This window comes from Oenanthe melanoleuca, chromosome 15, assembly GCF_029582105.1.
Source record: "Oenanthe melanoleuca isolate GR-GAL-2019-014 chromosome 15, OMel1.0, whole genome shotgun sequence".
NCBI lineage: Eukaryota > Metazoa > Chordata > Aves > Passeriformes > Muscicapidae > Oenanthe > Oenanthe melanoleuca.
In genome coordinates, this window is record NC_079349.1 from 3,266,297 (window position 1) to 3,294,010 (window position 27,714).

General features: G+C 51.2%; 2 protein-coding genes across 5 annotated transcripts; one reads left to right on the plus strand and one right to left on the minus strand.

Annotated features, from left to right (window-relative positions):
• Window positions 1-15,602: 15,602 nt before the first annotated feature.
• CCDC63 (coiled-coil domain containing 63) lies at window positions 15,603-22,881 on the plus strand. 4 transcript variants are annotated; one of them, XM_056504444.1, is made up of 12 exons: window positions 15,603-15,836; window positions 16,071-16,259; window positions 16,669-16,823; window positions 17,231-17,420; window positions 18,510-18,629; window positions 19,076-19,257; window positions 19,792-19,973; window positions 20,617-20,825; window positions 21,162-21,236; window positions 21,644-21,815; window positions 22,371-22,562; window positions 22,721-22,881. In XM_056504444.1, exons 2-12 carry the CDS (start codon window positions 16,254-16,256, stop codon window positions 22,858-22,860), a joined length of 1,623 nt encoding a protein of 540 aa, XP_056360419.1. In that variant the 5' UTR covers window positions 15,603-15,836; window positions 16,071-16,253; the 3' UTR covers window positions 22,861-22,881. The 4 variants fall into 4 exon arrangements, with proteins under 4 accessions (XP_056360419.1, XP_056360421.1, XP_056360417.1 ...); XM_056504446.1 differs by having other exon boundaries at window positions 15,605-15,664; window positions 22,721-22,879; XM_056504442.1 differs by having other exon boundaries at window positions 15,608-15,836; window positions 16,179-16,259.
• A 474-nt stretch (window positions 22,882-23,355) lies between these two features.
• On the minus strand, window positions 23,356-27,175 carry MYL2 (myosin light chain 2). The gene is made up of 7 exons (XM_056504447.1): window positions 27,108-27,175; window positions 26,161-26,250; window positions 25,477-25,552; window positions 24,602-24,706; window positions 23,853-23,928; window positions 23,717-23,765; window positions 23,356-23,607 (listed from the first exon to the last, which is right to left on the minus strand). Exons 1-7 carry the CDS (start codon window positions 27,108-27,110, stop codon window positions 23,509-23,511), a joined length of 498 nt encoding a protein of 165 aa, XP_056360422.1. The 5' UTR covers window positions 27,111-27,175; the 3' UTR covers window positions 23,356-23,508.
• Between the last annotated feature and the right edge of the window lie 539 nt (window positions 27,176-27,714).

Sequence of the window (27,714 nt, forward strand, 5' to 3'; positions counted from 1 at the left end):
TTAACAAGGAAAATTGGTCCTGTGTTTCCAGAGGAACCTTCCTGGCCATGTTTTCATTTCTGGAAATATCTCCATCTCATCTCACCCTTCAGCTGTTAGCTCCTCTCCAGGGACAAGTCCTCTGGGGATGTGAGCACCTTTAGTGGGGTGTTGAATCCTTTTCACTCCTGTTAATGCTCTGGGAAATGGAATGGAAGGGAAGAGCTTAGCAACCCGGGTGCAACCCAGGAGATGTACTTGGGAATTCACTTGGAAACTCTGTACTTCTGAAAGGACAGAACCAGCCCTTCAAAACAAGGTCAGGGCAAAGAGTCTGTCTCGCTGAACCATATGAGGCAAGGTCCAAAGCACTGAGAATTCTTGTAAAAAGAGGCGTAGCCAGGAGGAGAGAAGAGAAATTACAGATAAAGGTGAATCTGTCGAGGCCTTATCATCACCTTGATAAGCAACTCACCTTGTTCCAGCTCCAAATCTCAACAGCAGCTGCCAATGCTTGGTGTCCTGTTCAGAGTGGGCTGGATTTTTGCACAGGGTTTCTCATTCTCATTAAAAAAAAAAAAAAAAAAAGAATCCTTCCTTATCAGTAAACTCTGTGGAGAGCCAGAGTTATATTAAAATGCCACCACAAAATTATCTTTTTAATAAGGTAGCTTTTCTCTGCAGGAAATAACCAGCTTCACCCCACACCCTGATTAGAAAAGGGACCCAGCCAAGGTGTTATAAATATTGTGAAAGTGTTTTGTTCTCCGGTGTTGCTCACAACAATGATTTATTTCTAGAGGAGGAACAGATTTATTTCCAGAGGGGGAACAATCAGGGAAATCCCTTTGTCCTTAAACTCTGCACATGGGCTTGAAACACTCTGCAATTTTGAAGTTCACACTTCATCTACCAACATCTCCACCCCTTCTTTCAATTTGTCTACGATTTTTTCCCACTTTCCTACCAGTTAAATACACAGTGATGAATGATTTGTTCAGCACAAATCACTCACAGCTCACAGCTCTGAGACCTCTGGGTCTTTTCCTCCTTCCCCTCCAAGGAAATTCCACAAATCACCACTTTGGTCTCATTCCTTGGAAGCCTCTGTTTAAAACACCTTTCCCCATTGATTTGTCCTCACTCTCCCTTGCACATGTTGCTTTATTACTGTATTGTTGCTCATAATCTGGTTTAGTTTAGAAATATATAAATTATATATATTATACCCGCCTACCTCTAGAAGAAAAATAAGATTTCAGTATTTTTCTATGCATATAAATATATATATATATGCATACACATGCATATCCTGTGAGTACAATATAACACATATTTACACATGTACACATATGTGTATATATATGTGCAAAAAATAATTAAATATTCCCTGATTTATCCATATTTGTAGGTGGATCCTGAGAAATGTGAGGCACACACACTTTTAGATTACATATTGCCAAGCCCATGAAATTCAGTGTGTTTGTGTACATTTCAAACAAAGATCTACACATTCTTCAAACACTGCCAAAACAAGAATGGGTGACTTGTGGGTCAGGTGTTATTTTCCCTAACTCAACTCCACAGCCAGGATTCCAATGTTTTCATAACTCCTACTGTTTGCACCCAGCTTGCCTGGTGTTACAATCAAGATAAAGCCTCGTGCACACATCTTGCTTTTCATGCCTAAAATATTTTGCTAACCCCCAAATTTCAGCAGGGCTTTGGGGGTGGAGGGCGCTGATTTGTCAGACAAAAGAGGAGCAGCTGGAGCAAGCTGTGAGGCTGATCTGGAGATGGAAGGCTCTGTGTCCTGTTCTGTAGGGAGCTGCTGACGCACAGGCAGGAGTTTTCTTAGTGTCATGTTTTATTTACAAAACACACAGTGCCACGATCTCCCTCCAGCAACAAAACTTGTGGATCCTGCGCGTTCCTGTGCGGAGCCTGGCGAGGAGCTCGGGGCTGCTCCTGAGCCTCCAGCTTCGCCTTGGGGCTCTCCAAGGGCTCAAACCTTGTGCAGAAACTGAAGGAAACCTCATTCCCAGCCAGCCAGCAGCAGGATTCCTGCTGGAGGCTCTTCTCACAGGTCTACCCTGCCTTGATTTCCACCAAGCCGGTGGTTTCCCAATCTCCCCCAACAGTAGCTGTCAGCAACAATAAATCCATCTCAAGCTTGTTAAAATCAGATTTTTGATACCAAAGGTAAAAAAATTCAGCTCAGAAAATTTTGAGATGGGTGATTTCTATGCAGGAGAAATATAATTTGCTATTCCTCCCCTCCGAGTGGGTTTTTAAAAATCTACTTACTCAAGGTTGATGTACTTAATGGTTTTCTGGTGAAAGGTATTTTCAAATGGAAAAATATTCTATTGGTGAGTTTTGGAAGGTTCATACCTGCAAAAATACTACCAATAAAATCCTTCTCATATAAAAATGTCATTATTTTTCCTAATTTAGCAGTGACCACAATAAGATTTTTCCTGCTGCAACTCTTTGGATTAGGAAAACCCAGCACATTCCACACTCTTGGTGAATTTCTAAGACGAATCCAACTTTTAAAGCTCCGAGATGAGGCACAAGAGCTGTTTTGATGTGTCCTGTCTGTGTCTGAGCATCCCTGGACAAGCCATGGCCATCATCTGCTCTGCTGCTTGGAAAAAGAGGAGCAGCAGCTCCAAAGGAAGCTCTGTCCTGCTTTAAGGGGAGAGCAGCCGTGGCGGATCAGTTGACGCCGCTCTGGCACCGAGTGGAGCCCCGTCTTCCCCTCTTCCTCAGGAATCCCTCCAAAGGGAGTTGCATAACAGCCTGGAAAGCTCTTGTGGGCTTCTGCAGGGCTCAGCTGAGCCATTCTCTGAGGGGAAAGGGAAAAACACAGACACCAGCCAGTGCTGTACACTCAGCAAAGGGTTTTTTTGCTCCTTTTCCAGCTGGTTTGTGGTGGGGTGAGCACAATTTCCTTTCCCTTTGCAGTGTCAGCAAGTCTCAGCACGGCTCACCTGGATGTGGTGGTACAGAGGGATGTGAGCAGACCTTGCAAAACAAGGAGAAGCAACTGCTTCTCAAATTGGGACATTTGTGTGCAGCTGCAGGCTCACGTGGCTCGAAGGCAGCACGCCGTGGATGTTCCTCGTTGCACTGGCCAGAGATGCACGTTTGCAGCTGGGACATGGCCTCTGATCTCAGCCCAGCTTCATGGCTGAGCTGCTTCTCTAATTAAAACCCATGAAAAAGCAGGATCAGGAGGGCTGTCGAGGGAGTAGGAAAGTGGAAAGGTCTGGTGATTTGCTATTGGTCAAACAGCTGCTGTGCCTCTGCCAGTGGGAGACACACCACTGAACACGAGATGCAGGAGTGAGAAAGAGACTTTCCATGCACCCCAGAGATCCCTAATTCATTAATTCCCACCTTTTCCCATGGAAATGCAGGTGAAATATGTGGCAAATCCCAGCTGCAGGTGCCTGAAGGCTGCTGCACCAAATCCTTCCCAGGGACAGGTAACAAGTGTCCAGAGGGCAATAATTTTGCTGATCCAAATTTTGTTTTCCCTTACACTCCTGAAATGCCAGAACTATCCCATTGGCAGCTCTTGGCACCTGGGATTTCTGCTCATATGCAGCATTTGGAAACGTGGTCCATTGTGGAGGTAGCTGCCACGTATTCTTATTTATTTGTTTCTATTCTCACCTCCTCCTTGCTGTTCTCTGCTCGCGAGCCTGGCAGATTTTCAGGAGCTGGACTGCTCTTACGTAACACTGCGCCAAAATTGGAGAAAGGATTTGGAGGGATCTGTGGCTGGAATCACCTTTGATCCCTGGATTCCCTTCTGCTTTGTCCATGCATTTTATGCACATCACTGTGAGCTGCTGGAGCATCTCTGCCCTGGCATCCCTTGGGACCCATCCTCTGCCACCAGCATCACTCAGGTCCTGGTGTCCAGGCCATTCTGTGAGTGCTGCCTTGGTCACAGCTGCCTTGTGGCTTCTCCCAGGTCTCCAAGAGAGCATGGCCAGAGTTCAAGCCTGTAATTAGCAGTAATTAGCCAATTGAGGGAGTGTGTATAAAACGGATTAAACTCACTGAAATCCCCAGCCCAAGTTGGGCTGAGCTGTGTTCTTGGCTCAAAAACCTGCACTCACATCCAGAGGATGCCTTAAGCAACTTGAGGAAACCCTCTTTCTCCTGGGAGGGTCTTCCCTCCAGGCCATGGGCATCTTCATCCAAGCAAACATCTGGAACACTGTGGACATTGGGGCTTAGCCCAGCAGCAGAGAGAGAAAACAACTTGGGCTGGACCCAAGGGGAAGGTGGGCAAGGCTCTTGATGGCACCCACGGTGCTTTGGGTGCTGCTGTGAGCTGCTTTACACAAACACAGCCCTGGGAGCTGCAATCCCATCTCAGGGCTGCAGCACAGACAGATCCAAAGCAATGGAGCCAGGCTCTCTCCCACGCTGCTCCCCAGCCAGGTGCCTTTGCTGATGGATCACGAGTGATTTGGTCTGGATGTGGTGATAAATCCAAGTGCTGCCAATGACACAGTCCACAATGGTGGGGTTTAGTAAGTAAATCAGCTTTTTTACATCAATGCTTCCTGCACACCTAGCTGTGAGCAGGTGAGGCAGGAGAGTCAGGAACATTAATCTGGGGGAAAAGGGAGCCTTGGAAACTTGCCCCTTTTGCTCCAGTCTCTGCTCTGCTGGAATTCCATTTTCTCATTCTTTATCTCCATGTTTTGCTTCATGTGATTTTTTTTGCCAGATCATTCCCTCCATTTAGAAAGCAAAATAGAGATTAGGGGAAGTGTTCAGCCAGCTTTGATGATTCCAGGATGCATTTAGGCTTCAAATGTGTCATGACATCTCATTTCTGAATTCCCATCCAAGCAGGGAAGAGACATTCTATGTGAGACTCTGCATTCCCTGTGAGGATCAGGACAGCATCCCAATATCTCACTGATCCTGCACATACAAGGTCATATAGGGACAGGTCCCTTCCTGTTGTGCATGAAGAGGAAAGGTGGATTTTGAGACTATGAGGCAGAATTTTAGAAGGAAAGTACTTTATGAAAGTTTGTGCCTGCAAGAAGTTGTCTGATGATTACTATCACAGAGCATTCTTCCCAACAAAAGCATTTTTTCCCAGATAGTTCAGCCTGAATCACAAAACTCTGGAGGTGAAGGAATATCTCCAGGGATGGAGAAACCTGCTGGAGCTCAGACAATCCCCTTTCACCTGCACACTTCTTTCTCTGCAGCCTTCACTGACAGCCAAAACTTTGGTGGTCTCCAGCCCTCAGGCTCCTTTTCCAGTCCTTTTCCAGCACCTTTTGACTTCCCTGCAGAGTTCCTGCCATGAATTTAACTTTTCTAGCAGGGGATGAGGAGGGGACAGCTGAAAGCTGCTCCTGGGTGATTCCATGCACCAAAGGATTCACACCAAAACTCCTCACTCCAACCCCCAGTGTGTGACCCCCTCTCTGCCAAGCCATGCTCCCTTTGTCACTTCTCCCAGCACAACCTCAAACAAGTGTTGGGTGGTTTTTTTCCTCAGTAGCATGTAGGTCACAGCAGAGCCTTAGGGACATGACAGCTGACACTCATCCCCAGCTCTGGATCCGTGTGTCAGGCTGTCTGGAGGCGATGGAAGTGCAGTTGCTGGTGAGACCGACTGCCTTTTGTGTGGCTTCAATTAAATGTCTTTCTCAGCGTGGGATAGTTGCCAGAGTTCTTTCTTTCTTCTTTTTTTTTTTTTTTTTTTTTTTTTTTAACTGAAATAAATGGTTTTGTTTAGATATATATATAGAGAGAGAAAAAGTCCCACCTGGCTTTTTGGAAGGGTTTCAACTGCAGTGTATCAGATCCCATATTTTTCTATAAAAAGGTGAGCTGTATTTTTCAGCTGAACTTTTCTCCCTTTTATAGCTGTGATTTGGCACACAGGAGGCAGAAGCTGTGGCAAGGTCACTGCCCTTCCCCAGCCAAGGAAGGAAATCCATGGCATGTGCCATGGATATGGGGGCAACTGCTGAGGAAAATGTTGGGGTGCTGTGAGTGACCTCCAAAACCTGCTCAACTCTGGGGCTGTGCAGGAGCTCTGGGGTGCCTTGAGGACCCTGGGAGAGGCAAGTCCTGGAAGCTGTGGAACCTGCCCTGATGATGAGATGGCATCAGCTGTGACCTCTGCAGAGAACCCACAGGGATGGTCCTGGCACAGCACACACTGCTTCTGCCAGCCATAGGATCCCAGGATGGTTTGAGTTGGAAGGGAACTTAAAGCTCATCTCATTCCAACCCCTGCCATGGACAGGAACATCTTCCACTATCCCAGGTTGCTCCAAGCCCTGTCCAGCCCAGCCTTGGACACTCCCTGGGATGGGGCAGCCACAGCTTCTCTGCTTGGTCCTCACTGCTGTCTGTCTCTTTCCACAAGTGTTGCCACAGGTTAAAACAAGGCAAGCAGCCACCATGGCCTCTGCCCTCTTTCTTCCTTCACCCTTTTAAATTTTGGTTGCTCAAATGACCTTTTCCAGACCTGGGTGTTCTCCCACACTGCCCAGTTCCATGTGCTGTGACTGGATGCTCTGGCTGCTGCCAATGTGAAGGAGGAGGTGGTGCAGGGCAGCAGCTCTTTTCTGCTTGACCACAGACACATTTTAATTATTTTTTCAAGATTACACTTATTGTTATTACACGTTTATTTACTATGGAGTGTGCATATCGCAGTGCCTCTCTTCCCAGCCCCAGCCAGTGAAGGGACCTGCCCAGTCTCACCCAGACTCACTCCTTCCAGCAGCAGCAGCGATGCCAGAACTGCTCCGGGATCCGCAGCACCTTGGCAGAGGAACATTTGCATGAGAAAGCAGGGAGCGGGGAGGAAATAAAATCTAAAGGTGAAGAGGTGTGAGTCACTCGGTGAAACTGCGGAGCTGCTGCTGAATTCCCTGGGGCTTCAAGGAGAGGTTGGAAATCCCAGGGATGCAATCGGCCAGGAATCAGGAGAGCTCGATACTCGATAGCTTGGCCACTCTGGGAGCTCGTTCCTGTTTTTTTGGTTTTTATTGTGCTCTGATGATATGGAAGTTGTCCTGTCTGCCCAGGCTGGGTGAGCACATCCCTGTGCTGCCGCTGGTCCTGCTCTGGAAGTGCCTGTCAGGCTGAGGGTTGTCCCTGGCTCTGCTGGGCTGCAGCAGGAGCACAAAGTGATGTTTTAAATCCTCTGCTCGCTGCTCCTGGTTCTTGCACAGCTTTTAACTGCTTGATTAATTAATGCTCTTCTGTTTCACTTGTTTGATGATGATGATGCTCAGAGATGTGACTGAAACTCCAGGGCGGGGACGGCCTCATGGGCTGAAACAGGCTGGACGTGTATTTTTAGTAAAACTCTTTTCTCAGCTCAGGATTTGAAGTTTCTCGTCATTTCCTCATCCCTCTCTGAGCCACATGTCAAGTCCTTTCTGCTGTTTATTGCAGATATTGAGGGTTAAAATAATCTGGGAGTCAAGCACTCAGCTTTTGGAGGGAGAGGGAAGCGAGCAGCTGGATGAGCTCTTGCTGCTCATCAGCACCAGGCACCCAAGCTTATGGCAAAACTTCCAGAGAGCTCCAGTTTATATATATCATTATAGAAATAAAGACTTGGAAAAGGCACACGGAGGATTTAAGGCCACTCCACGTTATTGCTCAGCTCAGCTGAAAGAAGTGAGGGATCACTTTGTCATCCTGACCTGGAGGTGGTCACGGCAGGGCTGTCTGTCCATCCATCTGCCCACCCAGGGCTGCTGCTGCCTTGTCCCAGGAGCAGCAGAGGGGTGAGATGGGGTGAGCCACGGGGTTTTGCCACTTCAGCAAATATTCCTTAATGTGTCTCCTCGCCTCTGCCTGCAGGCAAGGACTGAAGCCAGGAACGCTGTCAGTCGTGTTTGTCCTGCCAGCAGAGCTCACCTTGGAGGTGTCAGCCCTGCAACGGTGCTTTACCTGCAATGCATCCCTGCAGCCTCCCTGCCTGCATGGGTCCTAAAAAACACTTCCCTGGCGTTTCCCTCCTTACACCCCAGATTTCCAAACAGTCAGGGGATGTTGAGAGCACTGAGAAGGTTGAACACACGGGTGGGGCATGGATCTGTGGGCTGCCAATGCAGATGTGGTTTGGTGTTTGCTTGCTCTGCTCCGTGCTGAGGTAGATTCCTGTCCCCTGGCAGGACCAGCTGTGCCCAGGGAGGATTCCTGCTGCCAGAGCATCAGGGATGCAGGGGCTGTGAGGCAGCAGAGCATCAGCACGTGGTGCTGGCTGCCAGCTACCTCACCTTCACTCACTCCCAGATTTGGGGATGGATGGATGGATGGATGGGTGGATGAGACCAGCTGGGCAGAGGTGCCTGCGTGCCCTCCCACCTTCCACTGGGATTTCAGAACCTGTTGAACCATCCTGCAACCCAAAAGAGGATTTTCCACCAGCAAAGGCTGTGTCTGCCCTCTGAGAACAGCACGTCCAGCTGCCTCCTCTCCTTCTTTTACTGGGGCAGAGAATTTGACAATAAAAACAGAGCTGCAAGCACTAATTGCTTGGGAGACAGCATGGCTGGCTGGGGCCGTGGGGACAGCACACACAGAGCTTTAAAACCACAGATGGGTGCCCAGTGGGATATTTTGCCAGCTCAGGAGGAGATGGGCGAGGGCTCAGCCGGGGAATACAGAGCACAGGCGCCTTTCTAGAAGCAGCACAAGTGGAGCTGGTAAATTATAAAATGCCGCACTTGAGGTCTGTTACATAACGTCCCTTTACAGAACCTGGGAGCTAAATATAAAAAGGGAGTTACATTTTGGGCTGGTGTAAAATGCTGCTCCAGAACGGGTTTGTGTGGGAAGGAGGCTCTGCTGCATGGTGAGGAGTGGAAAGGCTTTTGGGACCCTGGGTTTGCTCCCAGCCTCTGTCACTTGTTTTCTCTGCAACCTCCCAAAAACCATGTATTCCCCAGGTCTCAGTTTCCCTCTCTTCAAATCAGGGACAATGAAACCTCCATTTCCTCGCAGCTGCGTTGTCAGGATTAATTCATGTTTTCAAAGTGACCTGAGAATCTATAGAAACCCGAATAGTATATCATTATCCTGATCTAAACTTGGCACTGAGCATCAGCAGGCCAAGTTCCCCTCCCACACTGGAGGAGAAGGGGTTGTGTCAGCATAGCCAAGAGGAAAATTCCAGCCGCTGTTCCCAACCAAAAAATCCAGAAGAGAAAAGCCTTTTCAGGCTGAAACCATTTTATTTCCCTTGAGGAAATTCCCTCTTCATTAGCTCTGAGCAGAAGAATCAACTCCCACACAAATGGCCTCGTGCTGGAGTGCAGAGGGGGTTAATGGGAGTTTTGGGTGGCTCATCCATCCTCCCTTGGCTGATGGTGGTGTTGATGGTGACACTGGGATCCTGCAGGACATGCTGCCACCTCACTGGCTCTTCAGCTTGAAGGTGACAAAACCAGGAGCATATCCCATGGGAAATGCAAGTGGGAGTAGAGCAAAGTAGAGATGCACAGAGATGCTGTCTGTGCCAGGATCCTTCTTGGCAGTGACTTGGGGACGTTTTGCCTTTTTGGTTTTTTTTTTTTTTATTCCACTACCAAACCCAGCATGGTCCTCAATGTTCTGCTTTGCTTGCTCTCCATCAAAAGTTGGGAACAACCTGGCCCATCTTCCTTCTCCTTTCTTTCTGCACACAAAGTGAAGACCACAGTAATTACCCAGAAAAGCTGGATGGATTTCTAGGTCAGGTTTGGCCACTGAGTTTGGGGGCTCAAGGAAGCCAGGAAGGACAGCTGAGGCATGGGATGTCAGGGGAAAGGCTGGCTGGGGGATGATGCCACCACAGCCTTGTTCCTGCAACGATGGAGAGACACAAAGGTTGAGCTGGGATCAGCCTAGTCCAGCTTCTGGCCAAAGTGTGTGTGTGGCCCCTCCAGGTACAAGGTGTGGTTTCTTTAAACCACCTGATCATCCAAACCTGTGCCTGTGAAACCAATTCCAAATCGCTGGAAAAAATGTTTTCTGACAGGAGGGAGATTTGCAAGGGAGTTGCCAAGCAACTGGCGCAGCTCTGCCGCCTCCTGCTCCTCTCCTCCCTCTGAGCAGTGATGCTGCAGCCCTGAATCCCTCTGCCCCAGCCAGCCCAGCTCTCCTGGGCTTTCCCAGCCTGCCCCCACCTGCCTGGGAAGGTACAAGGGGGAAAAGCAGGGACCACTGGTGGCTGGAGGGACAGGATGCTCCTGGCTGCTGGGGTTGACTTCCCTGCACATCCAACCCATGGCAAATCTCCTTCAGCTGCAGGGTTAGAAACAGGCTCCCTTTTCCAGACCATTTCCAAGCTGTGCAGCTCCCTTTTGAACTAGTCCCAGAAATGTGGGAAAACACCCAGGAGGATTCATTATAACCCAGCTTTGCTTCATGTCACCTCTGCATTTCCTTGGAAGCTGCTTCAGATTTACACTGAGAGAAACATGCAGGCCGAGCCCTTGGGATTTTCTTAGCTGAAGCTTTAATTTAAATGAACTCTTGAGTAACAACTATTACAAAAATCAGCTGATGTCTCTTGCAAAGCCTTGGACTAACCTCAAGAGCTGTGAGTAGTGGCAGACAGGAGGGGAGGCACTGATAGCAGGGATCTTGCAAAAGATCAGTTGCTGAGTGAGTGGCAATAAACAGTAAACCCAGCCAGCTTGGAGGAATGGCAAATGGACCAGACTGTTCAGAACAAATGGCAAATGGACCAGACTGTTCAGAACAATCTGTTCCTGCTCCAGAGCAGGGCTGTGGTGTGGCAGCAGCCTGGGAAAGTGGCTGTTCCTGGCGGGAGCAGGTCTGAGATCCTGCTTCAGAGAAACAGGGCTGATTGCATCCTCAGTCAAACACAAAGGCTCCGAGTGGTTTGGCTGGGCTGAGTCCTCTCCAGGGAGCTCTGTGCTCTGCCTCATGCCATGGACCTGCTGCCTGCCCTGTCCTTGGCTGGCTGCTCCAGCTAATCTTGGGCAGGGCTGCTCTGATCCACTCTGGGTCCTCTGCCTGTGCTTGGCCGAGCGTTTTCTGTCTGATGTCGTCACCTACTTAATCAGGCATTAACGTCACTGAGCTGGAGCAGAGCAGTTGGTGCACTCAGATTCTTCCCATCACTGTCTTTGCTCTTGGAAGGGAACAAAAGTGCCCAAACTTCTCCCATGAAGACAAAACTGAGGAGACAAGAAGCTCTGGTTCTGTCCATATCAACATCCCCACAGCAGGCTGGGCAGGGGGTGGGATTCCTCCAGGAAGATTTGTTTCAGTTGTGCTTCTTTTCATGGGGATTGTGGGCTCCTTTCCTCCTGTGCTTAACCCAGAGATCAAGTGACCTTCATTTGATTTGGAGAAGAAAAGAATGGGATGCAGATGGTGCAGATCACCCATACAGCAGTTTAATTAATTGCCTTTAAATGTTAATTCAGAACAGTTTCCCTGAGTGATCTTATATAGGCAAATCCTCAGTTGCCTTAAGCCACTTGCAGAGTGTTCAACTAATAAGGTATTCTTAGTCCTGACCAGGAGCCTTGCACAGGACTGTAATCAGGAATGATTAATTGGAAATAGCTTTTCTAAACCAGGCTGTACCTGCTGTGCCCTCCTGTGCTGCCCAGCTCTGCCCAGAGCTGACATGGAGCAGGGAATTTCCTTCCCAGCTCTCTCTGTGATGTGCTGTTTTCTCAGCCACAAACCAGTGCTGCCCAGCTCAGTCTGGCATGGAGGGTTTCCAGCACAGCCCCTGGGTTCCAGCAGACTTTCCTGGGGAGGAATGGGATGTGGGAGGTCACAGTGGGGATTTATTAGCTCAGCTCAGCCATGGCCAAGTGCTCTGCCACACTTTGAGAGCTGGTGCACTGCATGTCCCAGCCTGGAGCAAACCACTTTTGTCTCCAAAAGTGCTGAGGGATCAGCACCACCACCGAGAGTTACTTTGTGCAGTTTTGCCTAAATCACAGCAAATAAAACAATCATAGAACCATAGAATGCCAGAATGATTTGGGTTGGAAGGGATTAAAGCTCATCCTCTTCCACCCCCTGCCATGGGCAGGGACACCTCCCCCTATCCCAGTGGCTCCAAGCCCTGTCCAGCCTAGGACACTTCCAGGGATGGGGCAGCCACAGCTTTTCTGGGCATCCTGAGCCAGGGCATCAACACCCCACATTGGCACAGAGAACCCTGCTCCAGGTCAGGCACAGCCTCGTGTGACAGCAGCACCTGTGACAGCTCTGTCCTTGAGTCCCTGCTCTTGTGCTTTAGCTAAAATCATCCTGCAGTGTCTGCCAGCTTGTTACATGCCAGGTTTGACCTCAAGCCAGTGAAATTTTTGGAGGTCTCTTCTTTCTGTGCTTTCAGCACATCCTCAACTATTTTCCCCCAGCATTGCACCCCTGTGGAAGCAGCCTTTGAGCAGTAATTCAGCACAGTGTACCTGCTGCAGCCAGAGGTTAGCACAGATGGAGGAAATCCACGTTATTTGGCTCTGCTGGAGTGGTGGAGCCTGCTGTGGGAGAGTTTTACTTTCCTAAAGTCAAAGCTTGGGGAACTTGCTCCTAAAGCGACGCTTGAAATAATACCCAGCAAAGCCACAGAGGAGACAGCTCACTGCTGGAAATCACATTTCACTTGGTGTCAGCAATTCAGGAGAAAACCATCTGCAGGAAATTATGATGACAATTTCCTCTTGGAGTGTGGAGAAATTACAGCTGTAATCGAGGAGGCAGCCAACAGCCTCCTCTCCCCTTAGTTCTACCAATTACCCTGAAAATTTTAAAGTCATTTGTCTGTACAGAGATGTCTCTACCCCACCCAGGAAGGTCAGGCTGGAAGATTTCGTGCAGGGAGAGAACAACTCAGCATTTGAAGAGTAGATGGTGTATATTTGAAATTAAACCTTTTCTTTAAGAAACACAGAGCAAAACTCAAGCCAGTTGCAAAAAGCTGCAGGTCTAAAACTCTCAATGTGTTTGTGATGGTTTTGGGCCAAAACTGGTCTTGCCTGTTGAAAGCTGATTCATGCACATGTGAAGATAACATTCATCAGAGGAAAGATATAAAAACCTGGCTAGAAAATGTGCTCATGAGACACCATTGACCTGCCAGGTCTTGGTGAGGTGACACCAAGAGATCCCTCCAGGTCCACAGGACAACGTTTACCATGGGCAGATGTGATAGGACAGGGGGGAATGGGATTAAATTAAAAGAGGAGAGATTAGATTGGATGTTAAGAAGAATTATTTACTCAGAGGGTGTTGAAGCTCTGCCACAGGGTGCCCAGAGCAGCTGTGGCTGCCCCTGGATCCCTGGAAGTGCCCAAGGTCAGGTTGGATGGGGCTTGGAGCAACCTGGGATGATGGAAGGTGTCCCTGTCCAGGCAGGGGGTGGAACTGGATGAGCTTTAAGATTCCTTCCAACCAAAGCCATTCTGGTCTTATGATTTCAGCAAATGGATGTAGTGTGCTCTGAATTCAGAACCTTTTCTCTGAGCTTTTAGCCATCACTTTGTTGCCTGAGAAGATCTTTCCCCACCACCAGCTGCCTTAGCAGTTGTCAGCATCTTCCTGCTCATCCCAGCACTGCTGCTGGAGCTGATGGGAGTTTGATTATGATTTAATCCAGGCTTTTAGAGGAGGGAAAAAAGAAAGTTTTGACAGTTCCATATATAGCCCTGTGACTCACCGATTTCATGTGTCAAACACTAAAGACGGGTTAAGTAGAATTAAGTTCTGGATTTATTATAAATAGGCATTAAGTAACATGAATGTATTACATTTGCATGAAAATATGGGCCTGATTCTCCAGCTTACCCCAGAGATTTTGTTTGGCATAGATGGGATGCTCCCAGGTGGGAGCTGAGCTCAGAGCCAGCCCAGCTCTGACCATCCCCTGCAGCCCCCATGAACTGGACCCAGTGAAACAGGAAAAATCATTGCTGGGATCAGGAAAAGTTTACACTTCTTGCACAGATCAGAATTCAGCCCTTAATATAGTACAATGAGTTTTAATTAGCCCCCAGATCTGCTGCTGAAGGAATAATTTCTGCATGTCAATCAGTGCTAAATGTACTTGTTAAATCAGGCAAGATTGGTTAAGTTGAAAATTGCATAGAAAGTCACTTTTTTTTCTGTTTCTCCCAGAAACTGGATTCTTTTTGGATTCAAATGTTATGGGCAACCTCATCCTGCTCCAAATGCTGTTCTGCTGGAAGGTCCATCCAGACAATGAAGTCACCCTCACTAAGTGTGACAGTCAGGCATTGTTTGGGTGAAAAGAGTCCTCTCTAGTCAAATCAGTGCTTCTGCATTGAGGGAGACAGACACAGACTCTACCAAATCAGAGCCCTCCTGAATAGTTTAATTTACTGACTTGTTCATTGCTAAACAATTGAGAATTGGTCCATGGAGGAGAGCACAACAAGGACAGACAATATGGGCTGTAATTTAAGGCTGGACTGGTCCAAACCAAGGAAAAACAAGATTTTGAGTGGCATTGTTTCTGGAAAAATAATGTTCACCCCTGCACCTCTACTTTTATTGGGAACTGGGGGTTTGGCCCTGTTTCTGCTGAGGGATGTGCCCTGTGACACAGCCAGGGCCACTGGGACTGAGTGACAATCACCCCTGGAGAGGTTGTTGTTATTATCCCCTGGAGCTGTTGATCATGCAGGAACAGCATGAAAAGCTCTGATGCCTTCCCAGCATGGCTCTGCCCTCAGATGTGATTTTTCTTATCAAACACCACATTCTGCTTTCTGCCATGAATATGATTTCCAGTTAAATGCCTCCTCAGAGCCCGTGTGGCTGGGAATTAGCCTGGAACTTGGCTCATCAAAGTCTCTGGGATAACAGGGAGGTGCTGATGCTCTGGTTGGGGATTTGGCTCTTGGCTTTGAGCTCACCACAGCCCTGCAAAGTGGGACAGGCTGCCCTTTGCTCACCTTCAGCACTGCTCTGATCCCCTTCAGCCCACAGCTGAGTAAGCAACTCCAGGGCTACAAAACACAGTTCCTGTGCTCCTGCCCTCCAGGGATCTCAGAGTTTGCACAGTCCCTGGGAAGGAGCTGGCCACGTGCTCCAGCTTACAGGGAAAGGATTATTGTGGCTCTTATGACTCATCCCACAGCTCCTGCATGGAAGGGAGAGCATGGGCATGAAGCCTCAACCTGTCCCCAGGGTCATTCCCCAGTTTGGCATTGCTGCTGTGGATGCCAGCAGTGGTGACAGTGAGGTGGTGATGGTCTATTTGTGAATAAAACAGATAAAAACCATGTTGGAAGGCAAAAAATCTGAATATGGAGCTGGGATCAAGGTGGGGAGGGAGTGGCAGCCCTAATCCCAGAGCACTGCTGGGGATGGTGAACCCCTGGCTGCTCCTGTTGGAACAAAATGCTTCCAAGGCCAGGTTAGGGTCAGCTCCAAATGAAGGTTTCCCTTTGCTGTGGGCACACAGCCAGGGAGGTGTTGGGGCATTTTGGGCCATGGAAACCCCTCTGGCCGTGTAATGTGGGCTCCCAGCAGCTGCTTGGTCAGTCCTGCTGGTCCATGGAGCACCCCCATCACCCCATTGTGGTGCTGCTGCCATGGCAACCAGGCCATGGTTCCATGGAACCTGGGCCAGTGCAGGGTGGCACTGGGACCAGTTCTCTTCTAGGTTCTCCCCTCTCCTGAGCTTCCTGCTGGGAATAGGGGTGGATCTTTGGGAATACCCGACTGCCACCGTGGTTCTGCCTCCTGGAGAGGAAGCACAGAGCCCTGTGTGGGGCTGAGGGCACGCAGGGGGACCCAAGGGACAGCAGTGTGGCTGCTGGGGACCAGCTGTGGGGGTAAGGGGTGCAGGGTCCCCTCTAGTGCCCTCCTGGCATCGGTGGGATGGGGGGGCTGAGCTCAGGTGCTCTGCTGGCACAGGGTAGGGGGCCTGGCCTCGCTGGAATTTCTATGGAAACCCAGGTACTGAATGGGGTGGAATAGCTCAAACCATCTGTTCTTCCCCTACTTATAAAACTCGATAATTTCACGATGACATCACCAGAAATGCTCTCCTTTTATTCCTCTTGCAGCCATCTGTGATGGTTTCCTCATGTGCCAAACACGGGAGCGGGTGCTGAGGGATGGGCAGGAGGACACAGCCACTCCATTAGTCCTGTTTCATTTCTTCCCTTGGAAAGCAACCCTGTGCCTGCAGAGTTTCACTTGTTCCCCTCCCGAGGCTGCAGAGAGAGAGGCAGAGTGAGGCGAGGAAAATGAAGGTAAAAAAGGACAAATTAAGCTGAACTTCACAGGGACTATGGGGGATCTGCAGTGGGGATCTTACCTGTGGAAATACTCAGCAGTGGGAGGCAGGTTTGCTCCTGCCAGCTGTGGGGCTGCTTCTGCTGTGCCAGGAATGAGGCCCTGGACTGAGATTTGGGTGGTTCTGACTCACGTGGTCCTCACTGTTGAGATGGGTGATAAAAGAGGTGACAACCTGCCCTCACCTGCCATCTTCCCTGTCCTGGAATTGAGGTGCTGGCTCCAGCTCAGCCAGCACTGGGTGTTTTGGGTGGTGATGGATATCTCAGGTACCAGGGAAGAGCTGGAGTTGGTGCTGCCCCTCCACCTGCTGCCACTGCTGGCTCTGTTTGCCCAAGTGACCAAACCCTCCCTTGTCTGTGGCAGAAGAGAGAAGCCTCAGCAGACCTGGATCTCACTGAAAAGGAGAAGGAAGACAGGGCCAAAGTGGAGATCAGGCACCTGCAGACCCATTTCCACCACGAGGTGCACAAGAGGAAATTCTACGATGGCGATATCTGGCGGCAGATGAAGGCTCAGGAGTGAGTACAGCTCTGCTTGGCTGCCTGGAGCTTGGGAAGTTCCTCCAGGCCAAAATCACAGATCTATAGAATCCCACAGGCAGGGACACCTCCCACTGTCCCAGGCTGCTCCAGCCTGGCCTTGGGCACTTCCAGGGATCCAGGGGCAGCCACAGCTGCTCTGGGCACCCTGTGCCAGGGCATCCCCACCTTCTGAGTAAAGAATTTCTTCCTAACATCTGATCTCAATCTCTCTTCTTGTAGTTTAAAACCATTCCCTCTTGTCCTATCATGTCTGCCCATGTAAAATGTTGCTCCCTCATTTTTATGAAGAGATCTGGGGACCAGAGTGCAGGGATGGGGAGGGATAAGGACCTGGCACAGCAGATGGGACGTGCTAAATGTCATTTGTTGTTCCATTTTTACAGAAAAACAATACATGATCTGAAGCAAGAACACAGACATGTGACATTAATGCTGAGCCAGATCTATTCCCCCAGTAATGTGATTGTGGAAAACAGAAATCGTATGAAGATCCAAAACCTTTTGCAGATCAGAATGTACAATGATGCCCTGATCAAAGAAAGAAAAGCTGTGTTAGCTGACCTGTCCAAGCAGGTGAGAGCATCCAGAGTGTTCCCTGCCTGAGCACAGCAGGGCAGTCACAGAGTGAGACTGTGGCTGAAACTCCTCAATGTAAAACACATTTAATTCAGGCCTTGGAATATTCCTCCTGGCAAGTGACACATGACAATGATATGATAGAACCAGGCTCCTGTTCAAGCCAGCAGCACTGACTGGAAAGGAGAGGTTGGACTCTCAACCTTGTCCCACCAGTCCCTGCACCCCTGAGTGATGGCACACACCAACCTGGGGACACACATGCCTCTCCTTCTCCCTTCAGTTTATTTATTCTCCTGAAAAAGAGCTAAAACTGGAGCAGTGCTGTCTGAGATGTGGCAAACACAGGAACAGCAGCATCTGAGGGATGTCCCATCCCTTCTCCTGAGGTTATCCTGGTGGGATTTGGGCAGGAGTGGGGTGGGAAGCCAAGGGAAACGTGGGTTTTGGAAGTGACAGTTCCCTTCAGCCTTGCTCTCAGAGCCAGCTGCCCAAGCTGGATGCCAGGGAACATGCTTGGGTAGTTTGCTGCTGCTGGAGCTGCTGCAGAGCTTTCCCAGCAGGGTTATCTTTCTGTCAGGGATGGTAACTCTGACTTGCCTGAGTCATCCCTCCCCACCTGCCCCCTGCTTTGCTGTTCTCCAAGTGCTTCATTCTTCCATGGATTGATCTCCTCTGGAAGTTTCCCACTTCTGGCAGAAGTTTCCTCTGCTCATTCCCAGGGAGGACTTCACAGATCCCTGCCTGGCCAGCACAGCATCTCTGCCAGAGCCCATCCTCATTGCCTCTTCCACTCTACAAAATACTGCTGTGCCATGTTCAGCACCTGCTGGAGTTCCCTCCAAAAACAGCTGCATTTCCTTAATGACACAAAAAAAAAAAACCATTCCCAGTTACAGTTTCTGTTTCTGCACAATGGGATCCTTTGGGATTAAAGCTGCTCCTATAACTGTGAGCAAGTTAATGACATGGTTGCTGTAGTTCAGGTCAGCAGAGGGGATTTTCTTTGGCTCCGTGTCCTGACAAGAATCCAGAATGTAGGGGTGGAGATTTTACTTCCTGGGTTTTTTCCCTGTGTGTGTGCAGGTGGCAGAGCTGGAAAAAAAGATAGTGAAGCAAAGAGACACAACCTGGAGGGTGTGGGAAACAAAGAGTCACAAACACCTGCAGAAGAAGATTGAATTACTGGAGATGCATCTAAATCATGTAAGGAAACATTTTGGAGGAGATGTGTGGGGTCACATGTGTGGGTTTTTCTGGACAGAGCACAGTAGTGCAAATGTATTTGGTTGACACAAGCTGCATAAAGCACTGGCTTGTTCCCTTGGCCTGGTCATTCCCAGAATATTTCAAAGGCTCCTTCAGGCTTGGTGACCCAAATGCAGCACTTGTGCTGTGCCAAGAGGCCTGAAGCTCTGCACCTGCTTTGTGATCAAACTGGGCTGCCTGGAGCCACCTTGCCTTGGACAAAACCAGCTCCAGGTCTCTGTTGTGATCAGCCTGGTCTTGTGCTGCCTTTCCTCTCCTGGGGATGCAGGGCCAGCTTCAGATCTCTTGGGCTGTGTTTAACCCTGCCCTGGTCGAGGTCTTTAAGCAGGAACCTGAATCCCCAGTCCCCCCCAGTCCCCCACCTTTGGCTTTGCCCTCCCCAGGTCACCGTTCGGTACAACACCATCATGACCCGAAACAACCAGCTCCGAGAGGAGACTGTGGGCATGCAGATCCAGAAAGCCATTTATGACAACTCCTACTGGAAGCTGGAGGAGAGGCTGGCTCAGCAGAACAGCCTGCTGAACGCTGCTATCCTGCAAGCCACGGAAGACTACGAGCAGTGGTAGGTGACCTTGTCAGACCTCTGGGCAAAACTCGGGGCTGGTGGGTGATGCCAGCAATGAGTATTCAAACAGAGAGATTGCCTGAGGCTCCAGAGAGAGGATTCACCATTTTCATCTAGATCTGGGTGCTAAGGGTTTGGTGCCTGGTCAATATGGGGAGACTGGTACCTCCAGGATGTTTCGTTCCATCTATCCCAGATGTTTCTTTGGATGGAATGAGCTGCCCCATGGAGTAATCTCCTTTTTCTGAGTCCCACCCGAGCTGGGTATTATGTCTGAGTACAAAACTGTCAGCAAAGGCAAGGGGTGATTACTCTGACTTGCCATTTCTCTCTCACTGAGGAATCTGTTAATTGATGTTCAAGGTGCAAGAAAAAAACCCACCAAAATCTGTGTTAGTGGCCATGAATTCCCTCTGGACTAACTCAGCTCCATCCAGATGAGATCTGGGAATGGGCACAGCATCCGAGGGGCTTTTCCAGCTCTGGCACTCCTGGGAGTGGCCAGGAATACAGAGCCTTGTCCCTGTGCAGGATGGAGGATCTGGGGCGGATCTCCGACATTCGGGGTGTGCGCTACAGAGAAACCATCCAGTACAACATCAGGCTGCTGGAGAGGAAGTGTGAACTCCACCAGGAGACCAGGCTGAAGAACTTCTTCCTGGCCAAATGTACAGATCTCTCTGCATTGAAGGAAGAGGCCAGAAAGAGAGAAGGTATCAGAGGAGGATTTGTGTGGCTGGGACCCGAATTCTGCAGAGCTGATGGGGGGGCTGCTCATGGTGGTTTCTAGAATTGCACCCCAAAGGCAGGACACCCACAACCTCCCCCACCCACAAGCAAAAAGGCTGGACAGTGCTAACTGAGTGAGACTGAGTGTCCTGGGCTGCCCTTGGGACAGGGAGATGCTCCTGTGTGCAGCCATGGCTCCTTCTACCACAGAACTACAGAATGGGTTGGTTGGAAAGGAGTCTTAAAACTCACCCAGTTCCACCCCCTCCATGGGCAGGGACACCTTCCACCATCCCAGGTTGCTCCAAGCCCCATCCAGCCTGGCCTGGGACACTTCCAGGGATCCAGGGGCAGCCACAGCTCCTCTGGGCACCCTGTGCCAGGGCCTGCCCACCCTCACAGGGAAGCATTTCTTTTTAACATCTAATCTAATAATTCTATCCTCCTGGAAGGGGATCCCATGGTGTTTGCTCCATTCCCATGACATCTCTGCTTGGTTTCCTGGTGAAAGGGGCACCCTCTGCCCCTCCAGCACTGCTCCCTCCTGCCCCAGCACTGCCCCAAACCCCACAGCACTGCAGGGAAGGCTCTGCAAAGGGCAACCACTGCTCTCTGTCTCTTTCTCAGCCTTTGAGGAAGCTGAGATGGCCAAAAGGAGTCAAAGGGAGAGCTATGAGGTGGCCTACAAGCGTCTGCTGGAGCTGTCAGATGGAGACATCGACAATTTCTTGGAGAACTTTCTTGAGAAGGACAGGAGATTCTTCATCCTCTTTGGCTATGCCATTAGGCTGAACGTCAGGAATGAGGGGCTCAGGCAGAGGATCCAGGAGATCCAGGTCTGTTCCTGGCTCTTCCTGTCCCCTTTTTCCAGGAGGTGATTTTGGATCAGGGTGGGTTTGTGCTCGTCACTGCCCACACCAGAGCCTGGCTCCAGCCACTCAGGTGGGATCAGGGGGCTGCAAAGGAGCAGCCAAAAATTGTGTTCTCAGAGCTAAACGTGTCTCAATGCTGCCACCGTGTACCCAGCAAAAATACTGCAGTGTCCCTGAGAGCCCAGGCTTCTGCCTGGAGTGGGAAATGGGGCTATCCATGCCCTGCCCTCCTGGCTAGGGGTGTCCCAGCTCCCATCTGGCAGCTCAGGCAGGATTCCATCAGTGCCTGTGTTCCCACAGGATGACATGAAGTCCATCACCACAGAGAGGGAACAAGTGGAGACAACCAGGAGTGACATCCTGCAGCAGCTGGAGGTACGGTGGCTGTGCATTCCCTCTGGAATTGCAGCACATCCCTGTCTGTGCCAGCTCTCATCCCAGGGGGTCTGGTGCTGTAAGTGCTGCTCTGGCAGCAGGAGAGGTGTGGGCAGAAAAGGGCCCTGCAGAGGTTTTGGCAGCTCCCAGTGCCTGGTGAATGTGGGGCTCCTGCCAGCCCTGGTCCAGCGTGGGCAGCTGGGGACATTCAAGAGCTGTCTGCACACAGTCCTGTGCTCTGTGCTCTGAGATGACCCTGCTTGAGTAGAGGATGGACCAGACCCCCCATTGTGGTCCCTCCAGCCTGACCCATCCTGGGATTCTGTCTCTAGGCTGAACCTGGGCAGCACTGTGGGCTGGGATCAGCAAGGAGCAGATGTGACACCTGTCAAAACCTTTGCTGATAGGCAAAAATAACAGAGACCGCTGAGGAAGCCAACATGTATGAGAACAAATGCAAGGAGAGCAGCAACCTCCTGGGACAGATCCAATCTCGTGTGGAGACCCTCCTGAAGGACATGGACTGTGACACCTCAGTGATAGTGAAGCCTCTTGGGGAGAGCTTGATGCCAATTTTTGGTAGGTCAGGGCTGCCCATCTTCCTGTGCCACGTGCCCTGTCCACCACCCACTTACACCATGATTTAATTGTGCTTTTGTTTTCACCCTGTCCCATCAGTCATGGGTGCCCCAAAGTGAATTTGCAGTGCCAAGTTCCCAGCAAATTTGGGAGCTAATTTGGTTGTATAAACACCTCCAAAGCGTCATCTTGTGTGTTGAAGTGTGATGGGGGTCGGCCTCTCCTCCCAGGCAGCCAGCAAGAGAACAGGAGGAATGGCACTAAGGGAGGTTCAGGTTGGATATTAGGAAAAATTTCTTCACTGAAATAGTGGTCAAGCTTTGGAGCAGGCTTTCCAGGGAAGTGGTGGAGTCACCCTTGAAGTGCTCCAAATTCCAAAATCCAAAAAGTGGATGTGGGATATTCATTCAGTATGAGGTATGGTGATTTTGGAGGCATTTCCCAGCATGAATGAGTCTGTGATTCCCTGATTCCGTGGCCCAGCCTTGGCCCCCTGCCCTGCTCTGCAGACAGCCAGGGCTGGCTTTGGGCAGGGCTGTGCTCCTCCCCTCCCAGGCCCCGTGGAGAACAAGGTGAAGGAGCTGCTGATGAAGGAGTGTGTGCTGCGCTACACGTCCGTGGATCGCACCCAGCGCTCCCAGGCCTTCAGCAGCCCCCTGCAGGGAACCTCCGACCTGCTCTGGGTCATGGACAGGGCCAAGCTCTGCCCAGCCCCCCCGGACCTGGAGACCACCGACCCCAAAACTGGTGAGCAGGGTCTGGCCAGAGAGGGCAGGAGTCCTTCCCAAATCCCCTGGCCGAGCCCTGCTGCCACATGTCCTTCCCAGCCCATCCCCTCCAGCCTGTCCTGCCCTGTGTGAGGCCTGTAAAAGTGTGAATTATGGGATGGCCGTTCTCTTGGGCAGAGGAAGAGCCGCTGGACTGGGCTCAGCTGCATCAGCTCGTTCTCCAGAGGCAGCAGGAGGAGCAGGAAAGGCCCCCCAGCCCCAGCAAGAGGAGGAGGAGACTGGGATCGAAGAGCCCACCACAGACAGGGACAAATTAAAGAAGCAGTTTTGTTCTCGAGCTTCTGCATCCTGCACATCATTCCATCTTCCTTCTCTGGAAGGAGCCCAACCCCTTTCACAGGCTTCAGAAGCTCACCAGGTGATACTTTGGCATGGCTTCACCCACCACAGCCAGGGTGGGATCAGCTGCTCTAGCCCAGGGTGACATCCCTGTCACACACCCCAAACACAGCTGGAGGTGGGGACCACGGTCCCAATCCTGCACCTGCATGGGCAGGGCCTGGCAGGAGGAATGAAGAATGAGAGTGCTCATGGCCCTGGGCTGTGGGACTGGGTGGGATGGGCACAGCCCAGTGTGGAACAGGCTGGTTTGGGGCTGGGAGTGGGAATGGGAGGCAGAGGGACTCAAGGACACAGGAGGGTGACGTGCTGTAGGTCTGGGGTGCCAGGGCCAGCAGGGTCTGGAAGGATCTGAGGGCTCCCACTGGGCACAGACACACCACACAAGCACAAGCACTGCTCACACCAGCAGCTGGATTTCCTCTTGCCAAAATGCCATTTAATGTGAATGCCATTCCCATGCCAAATTCCCAGGCACAGGGCTCTCCTGGGGAAGAGCAAAGGGAACCCTCATGGGACCTAGGGAGAGGTGATCTTGCAGTGCCAGCCCCAGCCCTGAGCCTGGGCTAGTCCTTCTCTTCACCATGAGTGATGACGTGGACCAGGTTCTTGTAATCCAGGTTGCCAGACATGTCCGGAGGGAAGGCAGCGAACATCTGATCGATCTGACAGGGAGGAGACGGGGAGAAAAGGAGGCATGGGAGGGGTTTGGGACCAGGGCTGGGGTCTGATGGGATGGAGGGAGGCTGGCAGAGGGTGGGAAGGAGATCATACCTCTTCCTGGGAAAACCTCTCCCCCTGTGTCATCAGCATTTCTTTGATGCTGCAATCAAGAGAGTGTGGTGAGCACTGGGGAGCTCCTCATGGGGACACCCCCAACAACCCCTGCCCCAGCTATCCCTGCACTCACTAGGCAGATTTCAGGCCTTTCCCCTCTGGATCAAACACCTTGAATGCATTCAGGATTGTCTCCTCTGGGTCTGCACCTGCGGGTGACAAAGCCACAGCCATTGGAGATGGTGAAGCAAGAACCCAACTGCAGCCTCCTGCTTCTCCCAGCCTTGGGGGTAAAACTGGGGGCAGACTGGGAAGTGGGGGTCCCTGCAGGAATGCTGACCTTGGAGCTGGAGGCTGGAGCTGGTGGCATGCAGAGGAGCAGCCCCAGGTCGTGGTGTGAGCACAGAGCAGGCGGTGCCGCCACCGCTCCGGCATCCGGCATTTATCTAATCTTGGAGAGTATTTATAGAGCTGCAGGCACAGCCCTTGGGGCCCTGCAGCCTCTTGGAGATCTGCAGGAGGCTGCATTCCTCGGGGTAAGTGTGTGATTCAGGCTGCAGCCAGATGGGGTGATGGGTCAAAGCCTGGCTGTAGCCAGGGGACCACTGTTGGCACGGCTGGTGTCACCCGGCCCAGAGATGCTGCAAGAACTGTCCCCTCTTCCCATGGGACAGCAGCAGCACAGCCATTTGGGTTTTGTTAATTGCTGGGGAAACTGAGGCATGGAGACCACCTCATACCCCCCAGTTTGGGGAGATGTGGGATAAGATCTGGGTCTCTGGATCTAGGGATAGTTGGTGCTGCAAATCAGCAGGAGTTTAGGGGCAGAGGAGTGCCACTGACCACCCCTGACCACTCCCAGCTCCCCAGCTGCCCTCTCACCCTTGAGCTTCTCCCCAAACATGGTGAGGAACACGGTGAAGTTGATGGGGCCGGGTGCCTCCTTTATCATCTCGTCGATCTCCTCGTTCTTCACGTTCAGGCGCCCTGGGGAGAGCAGCTGTGGCTCAGTCGTGGATCCCTGTCCTGCTCTGCGTGTTGGGGGCTAAAAATCCACACCACAACCCTTCCCTGGGGCTTTTCCCCCCTCTGAAGGGAAATAGCACATCCCTGGGGAGCCAATTCTGACAAGGAATGGAGGTAGCAGGAATGAGGTGAGAGAATCTTCATCTCCAGCTCTGGCTTCTCAGCCTCCAGCATCACAGGAAAGAAGGATGCAAAGGAATGAGCTGTGCTGCTTCCTTCCCTCACTGCCCCTCTTTTAGTCCTCCTTGGAAGGTGTTTTGGGTCAAGACCAGCACTGGGCTTCTCCCTGTCCCCCAGCACCAAAATCAAAAGGGATTGAATTCCAACATCCTTTTCCCCGGGGCTGGGCTGTCCTTGGAACTCCACTGCTGATTCATGCTGACCTCTGATGGCAGAGCCAAGCTCGCAGTGTCACAGCCTCCCACAAATCCCCTAAATCCCCTTAATGCTCACACACCCCGGGATGCCGTGGGATGGGCACAGCCAGGTGCTTCTAGGCACGGAAAAGGCAGTCAGGCTGGGTAATCCAGGAGCTGGCAGCAGGATAAACCAGCTCTGCTGCTGCTCTGGGTCACACGAGGGATCTCCCAGGCTTGGGTTTGGATCAGGAGGATTTTGGAGAAATGGAGATGCAGGGGCTTGGTTAAATGCCCCACCCACCCTTGTTTCTCAGTTAAGGGTCTGATTTGGCAAAGCTGCTGGGGAGGGGAGGCTGCTGAGGCTGGGCTCACCAAGGGCAGCAAAGGTGTCTCTCAGATCTGCCTTGTCAATGAAGCCATCCCGGTTCTGGTCCATGATGGTGAAGGCCTGGAAGCACAGGAGCAGGGCAGGGAGCACAGAAAGGAGAATTGTCAGCCCTTGCCAAGGCTTTAGTACCTTTCTCATTCTCCCTTCTTTGATGGGATAAAGGCATTTTGAACCCTCCCAGGATGGGCTCTGGGGGCCTCACTCGCCCTAATCCCACACATGAATCTTGGGGTGATGGCAACCCAAACCCCAAAGCTGTACAAACCCTTTCCTTGGCCAAAACCCTCTCACCGCAGTGTGACACCAGGCAGAGAGGCCAGCCTGAGCCATCTGCTCCTCCATCTATCCAGCTATCCCTGGAGCTGGGATCTGCCCAGGACCCTGTGCCTGCCGTGCAGGGGGTGAGAGCTGCTGGCAAGGCAGGAGGGAGGAGCTGGGAGATGAGCTCCAGCTCCCTGGGATGCTCTGTGGGATGCAGGCTCCTCAGAAGCTTGGAGGAGATGTCAGATTTAACAGTGTCACTGAGTTGTTATTCTCCCTTTTAAAATAAAACAACCCAAACCCTGCCTGCTGCCTCCTGGTGTGACCAGCTGTCACTTGGGAGCACCAAGGAAAGAGCTGAAGGTCACATCCCATCAGGGACCCTCCTTCCCACCAAACCCACCTACCTCCTTGAATTCCTGGATCTGGGCCTGCTCAAACATGGAGAAGACATTGGAATTAGCACCCTCAATCCTCTTCTTAGCTTTCTTGGGTGCCTGCAGGAGTCCAAGTATGTACCATTAGCTCACTGGCTTTTTATGGGGTGGAATAAAAGCCTGGAAGTGTTTTTATTCTTACTGGTGACTCCTTTGGGGGAGCTCTGGGCTGGGACTCTCCTTCCTGGGGGCTTTGTAGTTTCTCCCTGCAGCTCTGGGATACTAAGGGACATTAAGATTCCTGCTTAAATTTCAGCTCCTGGTGAATTTAGCCAAATAGGTCCAAGGAAAGATGAGGAATGAAATCACTTCTCCCCCTGGCAGGTAAAAGGGCCAGCACTGGGGTGAGATATCCCTGTTGGAACCCTGGATTTGGGAGCACTGCTGAGGCTGCACACAAGGGCTGTGGTCAGTCAGTGCTTCTCTACCCTGCTGTGCAGATATTAAAATGTGGCTTAATTAAAAATCTGCCTCCTCCTCCTGCACTGAGGCTTGAAACAACTAGAAATGGGTCAGTGTGTGCTTTAAAGAGGACTGAAGAGCCCCTCACTGTCCCACCCAGCCCATTATCCCTCATTCCAGTGCCTGCTCCTGCAGATGTTTCCTCTCAGCAGGAGGATTTTGGGGGCACTGCCTGAAGGAAGGAAAAAGAAAAAAAAAAGGCATTTGGACCCTGAAACTATCTGCCCTCATTCAAAAGCTCTGCTGGTGTGGGAGACACCTCTGTGTTCCCTGTGAGATGCTGCTGATCCCACCGGATGCTCCCCAACTTCTCCACTCCTTTTCCAAACCAGACAAGACCTTTGACCCTCAACTCCTTGTTGCCTCCTTTGCTCCCTGCCCATTAAAGCTATTCTGGTGAAAAATCGAATTAATTTCATCTCTTCCTGCTGGAGCTTTGTGCTCCCGGTACTCACCATGGCTGTGCTCGCTGCCGATGTCACTGCGAGGGGTGTTCCGAGGCACTCCCTCCCTCCCCCCAGGCTGGAACAATAAATACACCCCCCTCGGGGTTAAAAATAGCCCCATGCCCACTTTTGGCTGTAATAGGTAATTTGGCCGCCCCCATCCCTGTTGTCTGTGCCTTCCTCTGTCCCTCTCTCTCTCTCTAATCTGGAATAGCAGCTTGTTGTTGTCAGCGGCTGACGCGACATGTGAGCCCGGGAGGGTTTCAAGGTTAACCGAGAGCCGGGTGGCCCCTGCTCCCACCGCGGGGATGCCGACCCTGGGGACAATCCCACCTGCCTTTGTCACTCGGGCTGGCGCCGGGCTCGTCCCCTCTGCTGGGACACGCAGGGAGGGGCTGGCCCCAGGGGACCCCCCGCTCCAATCCCCCAAACTTCGGGGTTGGAGTCAGCGAGTCAGGGGTCTCTCTGAGTTCTTGAGAGAGAAATCAGAGTGCAGGGATTGAATTAAAGCCTTGGGATGGGTTGAAGTACGTTAAGGCACTCACACATAAGGTAGATGTTTAAGCAGAAGCAAGTTAGTAAGTTTTAGGGTGAGTTCTAATGCTTTTAGTAAGTG